We start from the raw sequence: 12,760 nt of genomic DNA, 5'->3' as shown, positions 1-12,760 counted from the left end.
CCTTATTACGGATAAAAGTGGGATAAAAAGCTCACAAACTCACCACCGCACACTGCAGCTTGTCTAATCCTTGAAATATCCCACGTTTCCCGCAACGGATGGCGTTCATAAAGACTTGGATGCTCGCAGGAGTAAAGACGTGGATTCCGCCTGCAGGGACTCTGCTCTGGTGCCCAGTTTGAAGTCTTTCTGCTTTTTGACTCGCACAGTGACTCCATCTGTAGTGACTGTGTTCCTCGCCGCTTGCTACCCACGGCAGGCAGCCAGTTTATTATGTCCATTAAAATGCTTACCGTGTGTTCTATTCCAGTCACGCTTGTAACTGTTTTTTACCAGTGATGTAAACCTTCTATTCATATTGTGTTTTCATTCTCAGTTAGGAAGGTATCCATGCTTTTTTTTGAACAATAAATCAGTTTGAAGGGGAATAAAAGCCAGGCCATACAAACACCATATCTGAAATAACTTTATTATGAGAAAAAGAGACAAACACAGTTGCCTACATTTATATAATATGCTTGAAAAAAATAAACAGATTGTAAATCATTGTCATGTATCCAGTTATTAAAGTCTGTAACAGATACAGAAAGATTTCCATCTCAATAAACTTTAAAGTTTCTTTCATTAAAACTTCTCTTCTGCAAACTCCCATTGTTTTTAAGTAGCTTTCTCTTTCTTTTCAGGGAACAAATGCTTTCAGTTATGTATGTGCTCGAGTATCTTTCGCTCCAGAAACCAAACTATTCACAAGCTCAGAAAACAGTACACAACATTAGGTAGAACATGCTTCACAATTATGAAACCTTTTACGTTTTTTAACTTCAAAACAATAAATGTGTTACTTACTGGGGTTAGGTTAATTGGCTACTCTAAATTGCCCATAGGTGTGAATGAGAGCGTGAATGTGAGTGTTAAAGGTTGTTTGTCTCTCTGTTAGCCCTGCAACAGGCTGGCGACCTGTTCAGGGTGTACCCTGCCTCTCGCCCTATGACAGCTGGGATAGGCTCCAGCCCCCCCGCGACCCTGAACAGGATAAGCGGAAGCGAATGGATGGATGGATGGAACAATAAATGTGGATTCAATCAAAAGTTACAGAAAATATTTCTCTATCACACAAATACAGGTCCAACACTATGATCTCAGGGAAGCTCGAGCTTTGTCCAGGATGTCCTTTCTTATTCTTGGATAATTTGGATGAGCAGCTAGAACCTGTGAACAAAAATTAAAAAGATTGACAGATATTATAATATTATATTTTAATAATACGTATTAAACTGTTAACATCCAAAGATGTCTCACCTTATGGCAGACATCTATGGCATCAACATATCTTTTTGCTTTTAAGTAGTTAAAAGCAAGCTTGTACCCTGAAATAAATGTAAATATGCATGTTAGAAATGTGAGTCTTTTAATCCTCCTTGTCCTTAGTAACAGAGCTGGACACGCGACTTTGACATACCAATAGTTGGGTTCGTTTGATTTCCATGTTTCCAAGCCATTTCGTAGTTGAATGCTGCATCACGGAATGACTGCTCTTTTTCCATTATGTAGCCCCTATATTCATACGCTTTACTGCATGACTGGGGGAAAAAAACAGTGCAATTATAAATTTATTTAAGTTGGCTTCTGCATAACAAAGAAACACTGTGAAAAAAATAAAAGACAGGTATATGTTAACAGGACTGCCTTGATTTCATACTTCAGCCGTGATTATATTTTTAGGCTCACCTTGTTATGATGGAGGCATTTGCTTATCAGTTCCAGAGCCATCTCATACTTCCCTGAATGGATGTAGATGTCTGCCAGGAGTAGCCAGCTTTTCTCAAACTCGTCTGCGTCAACAATGCTCCAGCTCATCTTGGCTACGCGTTTGAGCTGGTTCCTGGCTCTAGGAGTTTGCTTTAGCATCATGTAAGCTGTTGCCATTGCCAACAGGGCTGGAACGTGGTCTTTCTGAGTTGAACCAAAGAATACTGGTGAGACGAGATGATCTGACAGCACCGCACCACTATCTGACTTCTACATGTTTGCACCCAAACTGAGAAACAGCTTTATTTATAGGTTCATATGACTGATGATACACAGTGATCACAGTCCATTATTATTTAGCTAATATTAAATTAATATTTAGTTGGACACAGTGTAATGTGCAGAACCCGAAGAAGCAGAAGTAAGAACAGCTCCTACTTTGGATATAACTTCTATAAGAGTGTCATTCTCGATCTGGAGCTTACTTACCTCATTGTTGGCAATGTCTGTGAAAACACTGAGGGCTTTCTCTATATTGGCCTTCTGTTTAGTCGCCAGAAGGCAGTAGTTCTCCAGGATGCGGAGCTGTACGTGTCCACTCTGTGTCTGAGGCTTTAACTCCTTCAGCAGCTTCTCAGCCGTCCTTACAGAAAGCTGCTCTGACTCCTGCTTCTCTGTAGAGTTCCTGGAGGGAGAGATAGAGACACCAAGCAGATGCAAATCTGTTATAATGGAAGCATATACTGTATAGTCTAATATTTCTGCCCTACTGTATTAAATTCTCTTAATTAAGACCACTTACCCAATTTCACCATCTAAACTCTCAAATAATTCTCCTCCAACTGTGTCATTGTCAGGGTTTAGGTAGATTTCAATCATGTTATATACAGCGTTCTGACCCCAATCATTGTCTTTTCGTGCCTTATTAAAGTGTCGAAGAGCATCATTAGGCTGTCCTGTGTACCTGACCAATAAGCATAAGTTTAGTCATTGAGTTTAAAACAAATGTCCCTATAATCTTAGGATGATACTGTTGTAACTTACCAGAGATAAAGTCCTTTGCAATAGTTAAACCCAGGGTCAAATCGAGACCTTGAAGAATGTTTTTCTGCCATATCAAGAAATCTCGAGGCGTGTTCCAACTTCCCAGCCCTGCTCATCAACTCGATAAGACGCGACAGAACGTGGTAGTTGTCTGAAAACAACACATGTATTATGACTTCCATTTAGAGAATGTCAAATCATACTTAAATTTAGTGTGTGTGTGTGTGTGTGTGTATATATATATATATATATATATATATATATATATATATAAGATGGCCCTTATTGTACCTGGTGTGCGCTCCAGGAGTTGTTGAAAATGGGAAACTGCTTTATCATTGTCATCCTTCCTAAACATTATGTCTGCCAACATCTAAGGACAAAGATGTTAAAAAAGCAGGTTTTTATTTGTTTCAGAAAAGGTTGCGGTCACAACTGTAGTGGCAGAAGGTCAAAACGAACCAGAGTTGCATCTTCATTAAACTGGTCATTCATCAAAATGACGTTGCATTGCTCCTGGCATGCATCAATCTCGCCTAAAGTAAGGTACAAACGTGCCAACTCCAGCATCACCTAAGAACAGCGAAAACATTCCATTAAATTAAGCTGATGTACCAAACATCTTGGTATAGTGATCAGACATTTTGATAAAAACTATCAACAACTAAGATCACAACATTTGAAAACACAGAGGCAAGACTCAAAAAGTTGCCAGTGCTTGTTAACCACAGCTGCAGTAAGTACACAGAACGTTTTTGATTCAGCTGCACTGACCTTGCGATCTGTCTCACAATACACAAGAGCTTCTTTGTAGAATTTGACTGCTCTCTCATAGCCCCTCTGACTTGTGTAGTGTTTGGCGATCTCAGCACAGATCTCAGCAGCAAGTTGCTTCTGCATGGGGATAGCGTCGGGCTGCTCCAACTGCACGCGTTTCAGCACCTTGGCCTGCACATCCCGAGCCTATGAAAGGCAAATAAGCAACATTGTTAAAGAAACAACAGCAATCATGATCATTATTTCTGTGGAAAAAAAAGAAAGAAAGGAAGACAGAATTCTTAAAACTGTTTAGTGTATGTATGTATATATATATATATATATATATATATTTTTTTTTTTTTTTTGCTAGACTTAGTTTTTAAGTGGAACAATAAGTAGTAGCCGATCTGCAGACCATCTGATACAAAATGTGTAAAGAGGACCTGAGACCACTTACTTTCTGTAGTGAAAGTATAGATTCCTCAGTTTTTTCAACTTTGTTTTGTATTTTGGCCAACAGGACCAGATAACGGCAGTCATCTGAGAGCACAGGTAGCTCATTCACTGTGTGCAAAAAGTCAAAAGCACATCATTACAATAACAACAATTAGTAAAAGCATTTTCAAAAACACAACTGAGAGATGTTTTGAGCCGTGTGGGATTTTGGCTGTCATCCTGTCTGTGAATAAAATATAATCATGAGTAGATTCTCTTGTTTGTTGCGGCATTAACGTCACAACTTCACTGTATATAAAATAATGTGACGTCTTAAGCACCTTGTTCGTGGGCCAGAGCATCATGCAGGACCCTTTCACAGCGCTCGTATTGCTTCAATTTCATCAGGAGCTCGGCCAGGTCATAGCGCAGGAAGTTCTGCTGCTCAGTCTTCAGGGCCGCTTCGTAGTAATTTATTGCCTGCGTTAAAGCAGATTAAGTCAACACAAGACTGTGACCATTTGACTTATGCTTCATCTTTTAAACAAGTGCGCAACACAAACCTTGATGTAGTGATGAGTCTTTACCAGGGCCTTCCCTATCTTACTGGCTAAAGCACCGTCTTTGGGGTTTTTCTTCAGAGCCTGCTCATAAGCCTCAATGGCTTTCTCTGGCTGAAGATAAACACACATGCAGATAAGCAGTGGTGCCTTGTAAATATTATAAACAGTTATAAACATGTGGTAAAACACTTTAAAAACTGCTGCATGAGTAAGAGCTGTTAGGAAAACGGAATAAAGATACAATTTCTAATAGCTGGGCTGGGAACGTTATCACCATATCCAAAATATGTAGCATAACTAACTGTAGCAGGCTTAGGTTGCTATCTAAAAATTATGTAGGTTACCAATCCAGTCAAGGAGGGGATTAATCTGTTACTTTATTACTGGCACAATCTGTTCTTTTCCTCTGTCAACCTTTTCTGCTGTTGTTGTTTAACTTGAATTGATCACTGAGGGTTACATTGTTGCTGTTAACCAGTGTTTAGTTTCAACTAACCACTGGTTAGTTTTAAGATTAGCACAAGTGAATTCTTGTTCATTCTAGCAAATGTTTATCCTGTGCCTTGTTTTCTGTAAACTACTCACCTAAACCTAACTAAGCATTTCCAACAGAGAGAAACAGTCTGATACTCACTGTCTCCTGCTGTGGGCTACATATGAGAAAGGGAAACTGCAGACAATGTCTGTAGTCCCTAGTTCATGTGTCAAAACTGGAATGAGATGATTAAATAATGATTTTCTATGCTGCCAGTGATCCTCAGTGATCCTGGATGAAGCAGGTGGTTTTAAAATACTTGTGTATAAATTATTATGAAATTTCAGGTCTACAAAGAGGAGAATTACATTTTCTTTCCAGTAACAGGGCTGACGATTTACACCCCCCAGTCTCTGAGTCAGCTCACTGTTTAAGTATTTAAGCTTGGGACATCCTGTGACTTTAACAATGTTATGCAAACTGTACACAATATCTTTCAAGGCAAACCCCCCCATTTTTGTTAGCTCATTTTACCATAAGTGGCCTTTCGTAGCTCACCTTAAAGTGGCTATTGGGCATGGGTTTTAGCCATTAGTAAAACTACCATGTTTCACCATAATGCTCAAAACTGCACGGTAAGGATTGCACAGAGTTGTGTTCCTTTTAGACTTCAATCAGGATAATCTACCTTTTTGTTTTCCTTGTTGTTCTTGAACATCTCAAACACATGAAATGAGCATTTTAAGCCAAACTACGCTTTCAAAAATACCAATCAGTTGTTATATTGTCCACACGACATCTTCCACTTACTTCTTGAATCTTCATGTAGGCATCACCGAGTAAGACATATGTGTGAGAACTGGGCAGCTTATCGACCATTTCTCTGGAGAAAAGATAGAGGTATTATATCACATATGGTGTGCTTCATTATGTAGACATATGTCTGTGTTGGTGTGTGGTTTAGTCACACTTTACTAAGTCTCAGCTGTCAATAATAAGTATCATCTGAGACCAGTGTGAGGAAACTGCTCACTTCCTCTCAGCTGAATGGCTTTAGTTTACTTTATTTCATATAGTTTAATCTTGTGATCTTCTAAATTCTACTACAGAGTTAACTGGATGACAGGTAGCTGGTGTTTGAGGGGATATTCCTGGGTTATGTGTTTCATCAACTGGCAGTTATTTCTCTTCAAACATTTACATTGTGTTCCATATATTCAACTTCTGCCTAATATTTTAATGTTTTGGGTGGGTTTTTTTGTTTGTTGGTTTGTGTTCACTGGAGTCCAAAGTTAGTGCTCACCTGTAACAGCTTGCATACAGCCGTTTCTCTTTTCTATGGTTCAGATATATGTCTGCCATTTTCTCATTGGCTTGGATGTAATAGGGCTGCTCCGGGGTAATATTTCTGAGCATACTCAGTGCCAGTTCTGCATCACCACGCAGCAAAGCCAGGTCCGCATTAGCAATAGTGACACGCAGCTCCTCGGGTGTTCCTGAAAACTCAATGATGGCATCCTGCATCACTTTTGCTGCTTCATGCTGAAATATGAAATCCATTCATCAGCTTATAGTGAATTTTTCCATCTTTTTTGATGTATGTTGAAATCCAAAGTAAGTGCACTAGCCTTGTCAAAATTCACTATTTTACCTGTTCTCCATTGAGCCACAGTGCCTCAGCTAACTCCAGAAAGACAGAGACACAGTCTGCAGAGCTCAGCTCTGTCTTCTTGTTTCTGGACTTGGATGAGGATCCAGCTCTGCGGACACCTGGAAGACTCATGGCCATCTGCAATGTCTGAATAGCCTCAGTAAGTTCACCTGTTTTCTTCTTGGTCTGAGCCTTGATCAAGTGGTACAGTGGGTGGTCTCGAATCTGGAATGGACAAAAAGTCATGATCCATTTGGATAAATAATGCCTGGACATGACTGAGTGGAAAAATCCCCGACAGAATTCTTGATTCACGCGAAAAAAATAACATTGACCCAGGGACGCTTTGACAGCTTAACTTTCAGCGGTGGCCCAATTTCTGCACTTTCTAGCTTACACGGCAGCTTGAAAGCCCAAAGCTATCAATGCAACTTTATTAGCAGCATACAATAATATCTTATCACTGCTGCTGACAATGCCTTCAAAGTACCCTTGCTTATTCCTTATATGTATATACTCTGTTGTAGTTAATATACCTAAATAAATATTTACTGATATGTTAGAAGTTGCAGATACAGAGCTGCAATTACAAATACAGAATATCTGGCAGTGGGTCAAACAAAGCATGGAAACACAGTGTTATAAAGATTTAGCTGCCAATAATACTGTGGTGTTGATGGTAATTTTACCTCAAAGTTATGGCTGAGGCAGAGTTCAAGGGATTGGGAGCACAGCATCACATTACCCTGCAGCAGATGGATCTGTGCCATTAGCAGATGAGCATCTGCATGAGAAGGACACTGGTCCAGGCAGTGTTGTAAACTACTCTGAGCAGCATCAATGTCACCTGAATGAACACAGAAGCAATGCAATTTTAAATGTTATCTAAGAAAAGGAAACAAAAACATTTTGATTGCAGTGCTCACCTGACTGATACTTGACTTTGGCAAGCAAGAACACTGCTTGAAGGAGACCTGGCACAATTTTTACTACTGTATCCAACACAGTGGCACAGTGCTGGAGCTGAGGAGCAGCAGGCTGGCCTTGGGCAGGAGGCTTCAGCAAAAACAATAAAAGGTTTATTTATAGTGTATTGTTTTTTTTATTTTATTTTAAGCATCATTATAATATTCTTAGAACCCATATCCTTATAACTGTATCTATTTTGGGAATGCGTAAACTTAAGGCACAGAATTCACATAAACATTTATAGGACCAACAAACATCCTGTTACTGATGATTCTTCCAGCTGTACCTTAGCAGGACAGAGGGCAAGATACTCTCTGGCAATCTCCAACAGGAAGTCAGGATTTAGTTTCTCTAGGTACTCTACTCCCAGAGGCAGACCATGAAAGGAGGAGAAGTGAGCATCCACTGCATCATTCAGCAAGTTGGTGACCTCTTCCTGGGATCGGCGCTTTTTCGCTGCCAGCACAGCACGTAGGTATAACAATTCCTTTTAATACATTTTCAAAAAGAATAAAAGAGAAATAGATATTTATTAATTAACAGAAAGGAAAAACAAAAAAAATACTGCAAACAAGGTAAAGGAAGGTAGCAGGGGGAAAAAAGTGACAAGATTACAAGATCAATAAGAGGCAGCACTGTGAAATTTAAAAAATAAGGATGGAAAACAAAAAAAGTCACTGAAAATAGAAAAGACCCAAGGAAGCAGCTGCTGATTATTCTGCCAGAAGCCACAAACAGTTTTAAATTGTGACCAGATTTTGTTTACTCTGACAGAAAGACTCCTACCCCTGATTTTCCAATAGATTGTTGAATCTCTGTCAGAAATTCCAACTGTTGTTCTGCATCTTCGAGATTTCCCTCTATCAGCTGGCAATGAATTATACCTACATAATAATAATTAAAAACCCCACGTTATTTCCAAAGAAATGTTTTAAATCGGTGGTTTAATGATCCAAAGTATCATGGAGAAAACTAAGTTGAACATGTTACCTGTCAAAGCAGAAACACTGCTCTGATCCCTGTTGGTAAAAGCAGTCTTATACCACTTCATTGCCTCCTTGATTCTGCCCTGAAGCACCATCTGGTAGCCCAGCTCTGTGGCTAAGTCTGAATCCCCCGGTGCCATAGTGAAGGCTCTTTCCACCATTCTCAAAGTCTGCTCAATCACTTTCTCATTTCGTCCACACTATAATTATATTAATTAAAAGAAAAAGAAAAAAACAAAACAACCAAAAAATGCTGTAATTCTGTAATTCAAGTAAACAGGACCATTGTAAATTTAGAAAGAATACTAAAATTGTCTTACAACCCGAGTGAAGGCTAGCGACATTTGGTATAAAAGCTCATGGTTGTGTGGCTCCAGAATGTCCAAGCTGTTGATGAGGTTTGAAAGATGCTTTACTGACTGCCAAGAGGGACAAACAATTTCAACGAACTGATGAGCACTTTGCCACAACTCAATCATAAATGCAATTCAGAAATATTTCATCTGCATTTGAGCTCAATTGCTGCCCTATGAGTTCAAAGTGTGAATGTGTGAAAATGCGTACCTCAGTAATATTGCCGTCTCTGCATAAAGAATGCAGCGCTAACATCCGAAGCGCCTCCGGGTTATTTTTATCTTTCTGTAAAAGCCTGAAACATGACACAAGGAGCTGTGAATAAAGTCCATCTCCTACACTTAATAAGGTTGGACTTCTTTTATTGGTAGTAATAGAATATCTGATACTGCTGCCAGGCAAATAACATTAAAGATAAAAAGACTTGTGAAGGCGTTTGAAGGATGTAATGAATACTCTTTGCTGCCTGCACCCCTCCCATTTCATAACATCACAGTGAAGGCACCGTAGAGGCTCAGAACATGGTGCAACCTGAGTAATCGCTCTTCCTCCTGTTCTGTAAACCTGAACTGCAACTCCTTGGAATTGTATGTCTTTCCAACAGTTTGGCTCAAAGGATTTCTTATGCTGTGTGGCACTGGCTGATGTCCAGGGGGCCAAGCACAAACAATGGCTTAGTCAGTATGCACTGGTTTGAGGCATCGCGTTGGTGTTTCATTTGCACTTGAATGCTGGGTGATTTGTAAAGGCAGACTGTGTTTTTTTTTTATGTACCCAGTGGTGATTATAAATGTTTGCACTTCCTGATTTCATAAAAATTAAAGCAAAAAGGAGCTCAGATAAGCTTGTATAAAAATAAAAATAAAACTGTATTCCTATGTTTGATTTGGGAGAAACCGCTGAACTATCTTTTCACTTACCTGTGTGCTACATCTATGGTTTGGTCCCAGTCTTGAAGGCTCAGCAACAGTTTCATTTTCTTGATGAGAGCAGGTAAAAAACCAGGGAAGCTCACAATCACTTGATTAACAATCTCCAATGCTCCAGAGTAGTTCTGGCGATATTCACAGTATTGTGCCTGAGACACATGAAACATCACTGAGTGGTTAAAATCATTATAATCATTATTAACAAGTAATCTGAAAATCTTAAGATAATAAACACATCACAAACAATCATATTTTTATGGTGGACTAACTCAAAAAATTATACAATAAGAATTGTAAGATGTACAAGATCTGGAAGAACTAAGAACGACAACATAATAACATCTGTAGCTGTGGTTGAGGAAGGCTACTTAATATGGATCTGTATTTCCCATGTCACCTTTCCCATCAGGGCGAAAACATCTGCTCTTTCTTTCAGTCCCTCATCAAAGTATTTTCCAGCCTTTCTAGCGTAGGCGTCTTTACCAGATGTCACATCTATCCAAGCTTTGAGGATTAAGCCCTAAGGAATAAATATCAGTCCATGTTTGACAAAAGTACAAACACTTATCACTTGGAGATGTTTCATAATAATGTAAAAGTAATGCTGATTTTGAAAAATTAAACAATAAATAAATAAATATGTAGACCTCACCTCTTTTGAGCCATTGGAGAGTTTTATCATTCTCTCTGTGTACTCTCTCGCCTTATCATTTCGCCCTAATAGCCAGAGAAAGGTGCCAGCAAAGTACAGACTCTTTGGAGGTGCACTTTTACGATCCTCTTTTACCTTAGCATCAAGTTCTTGGATAAGATCTCTGTCTGGGAATAAAAAGACACACATAAGATTGGCACAGATTCTTGCCATTGCAAGAATCTGTGGGAAAATAACATAACGGCCTTAAAAACATTGTCTTACCTGGGTTTGTCTTTTTTTTCTCTGCATAGACAAGAGCCATTAATGTGCACAGAGAGAGATCACGATGATCTCTTATAGTGTCCAGTTCTACCAAGGCTTCTTGAATTTGATCTATACACAAATAATGACAAAAATGCACCTATGAGAGGTGACGAATCTGACCCGAAAACATTATTTTATTTGAGTCTTTCGAGCTTACCTTGCATGAGGGTACCGTATGCGTGAAAGAAAGTGTAGACAGGATCATTGCTGAATTTCTTTTGAGCAGCTGCTGCAGCGTTTACAGCGTGATTGAAATACTTCTCATAGCAATAGTACTTGATCAAAGCCTGTGGAAAAGCATACAGAGGCCACTGTGGCGATAGCAAATGCAGTCTGTAAACCACTTTACAACTAGCAGTCCTTAATGTCACATGCAACCCAAAATTGATAGCTCCTCCGTTAGCTTGTAAACGTAACGTCATTAACGTTAGCTAGTTAACTACGTTAACTATACCATTACTTTTATGCAGTATTTTAGCTTCTACATGGCATTCGCTTTCATATGAAGCCTTGCGCGGTGTAGCATTAATCATATGTGCTCACCAAGGTTATTTCTTCATCCTCCATGTTGGCTCAGAGGCTTTGAGCAGCAGCAGTAACGCGCGTCAGTATTACAGTTGGCAATATTCGGTAACTACGCTTTATTTTAAAGTAAGAGTGTTGTTATTGTAGTTTTACTTGTGTTCTCGCCATCTTGCACTAACGCCGTTAGCGTTGCCTGGTAACTTAAGAGAGTGGAGATGAGTGGCGATAATTATTCCCTACATTTTTTCTGTCAGGTTTTATTTTCGCCTACAACTGTTTGTTTTTCGCTTGCATTCAAAAATTAGCAACATATTAAAATCCTTACAGTGTTCATAGTCTCACTTCAACTTCAAATGTATGTGAGTAAAAGTCTGTTAGGTGACAATTAGCAAAGTATCATACGTCTCTCGGTCTTGTACGAAGCCCGAAAGACAACGCTCGGGGAAATATAAAAAAAACTTGACGCCATCTTCATATTTTGGAAACGATACTTCCTCTTTTGTATCTCAAGGTGGCGCAATCATCCTTGAAAAGTGACCTACACTGTCGCCACTACCACTGGCTAATAATGATAAAATAAATAAATAATAAGATACAAAAATTATCATAGATTAAAAGATAAAATATTAATATAAATAAAATAAATAAACAAAGTGAGTTTGTTTGTACCAGTACGTCCTGGACTATATTGTATTGGCACACTGAAAGAATAAACAGTTTCACCAGTTAATCGGTTGCTCCCACCTCCAAAGCTATGCATTTGGCAGAAAGAAAAACGTGCATGTCAAATGTAAAGTATGTTTAACCTACTTTGAATATATGGAAATGATATGTGCTCATTACACTCACATGTGGCAGGTTAGAGTATTGTGGTTGGTTCTTGTAAGACAGGCCTTCTGTTTGCTAGACCTATACAATTTTTCATGAATTAAGACTAATGTCTAATGTCAAAGTCTTAACAACATTTTCATTATTAACTATAAGTAGTAGAACTATAAGGTGTACTATAAGTAGTATTCAGCTCAGCTCATATATATATATATATATATATATATATATATATATATATATATATATATATATATATATATATATATATATATATATATATATATATATATATATATATATATATATATATATATATATACAGACAGTGATAATTGGTGGTCCAGTGTTATGCAACACCGTTCACTGACTGTATGATATCTGCAGTGTTGAATCCATGGCAGGAGCATGGGTGCAACTGTTCCAAGAGAGACCTTTCCATGCCTTGTCAGATACTGTTTAGCACGGACTCTGGCACATAATCATTATTCTCTACAGCACACATCAATGGTAGAGTAAATCAGGTTGGTATTGA

The 12,760-nt window shown here is 38.7% G+C and overlaps 1 protein-coding gene across 2 annotated transcripts; it reads right to left on the bottom strand.

The window, feature by feature from the left end:
* Positions 1-950: 950 nt before the first annotated feature.
* Positions 951-11,565, bottom strand: ttc21b (tetratricopeptide repeat domain 21B). 2 transcript variants are annotated; one of them, XM_030757958.1, is made up of 29 exons: positions 11,416-11,565; positions 11,030-11,159; positions 10,831-10,941; positions 10,567-10,733; positions 10,312-10,434; positions 9,906-10,063; positions 9,196-9,280; positions 8,952-9,050; positions 8,636-8,831; positions 8,432-8,529; positions 7,932-8,132; positions 7,603-7,732; positions 7,366-7,523; positions 6,677-6,901; positions 6,329-6,567; positions 5,836-5,908; positions 4,551-4,661; positions 4,329-4,467; positions 4,010-4,116; positions 3,568-3,756; positions 3,256-3,366; positions 3,085-3,166; positions 2,794-2,944; positions 2,552-2,713; positions 2,239-2,434; positions 1,729-1,953; positions 1,460-1,580; positions 1,300-1,367; positions 951-1,209 (listed from the first exon to the last, which is right to left on the bottom strand). In XM_030757958.1, the coding sequence occupies exons 1-29, from the start codon at positions 11,437-11,439 to the stop codon at positions 1,132-1,134; spliced, it is 3,957 nt and encodes a 1,318-aa protein (XP_030613818.1). In that variant the 5' UTR covers positions 11,440-11,565; the 3' UTR covers positions 951-1,131. The 2 variants fall into 2 exon arrangements, with proteins under 2 accessions (XP_030613818.1, XP_030613819.1); XM_030757959.1 differs by lacking the exons at positions 11,030-11,159; positions 11,416-11,565 and having other exon boundaries at positions 10,567-10,729; positions 10,831-10,916.
* Between the last annotated feature and the right edge of the window lie 1,195 nt (positions 11,566-12,760).

Source organism: Archocentrus centrarchus, chromosome 21, assembly GCF_007364275.1.
Source record: "Archocentrus centrarchus isolate MPI-CPG fArcCen1 chromosome 21, fArcCen1, whole genome shotgun sequence".
Lineage (NCBI taxonomy): Eukaryota > Metazoa > Chordata > Actinopteri > Cichliformes > Cichlidae > Archocentrus > Archocentrus centrarchus.
This window is presented reverse-complemented; position numbering and strand designations above follow the sequence as displayed.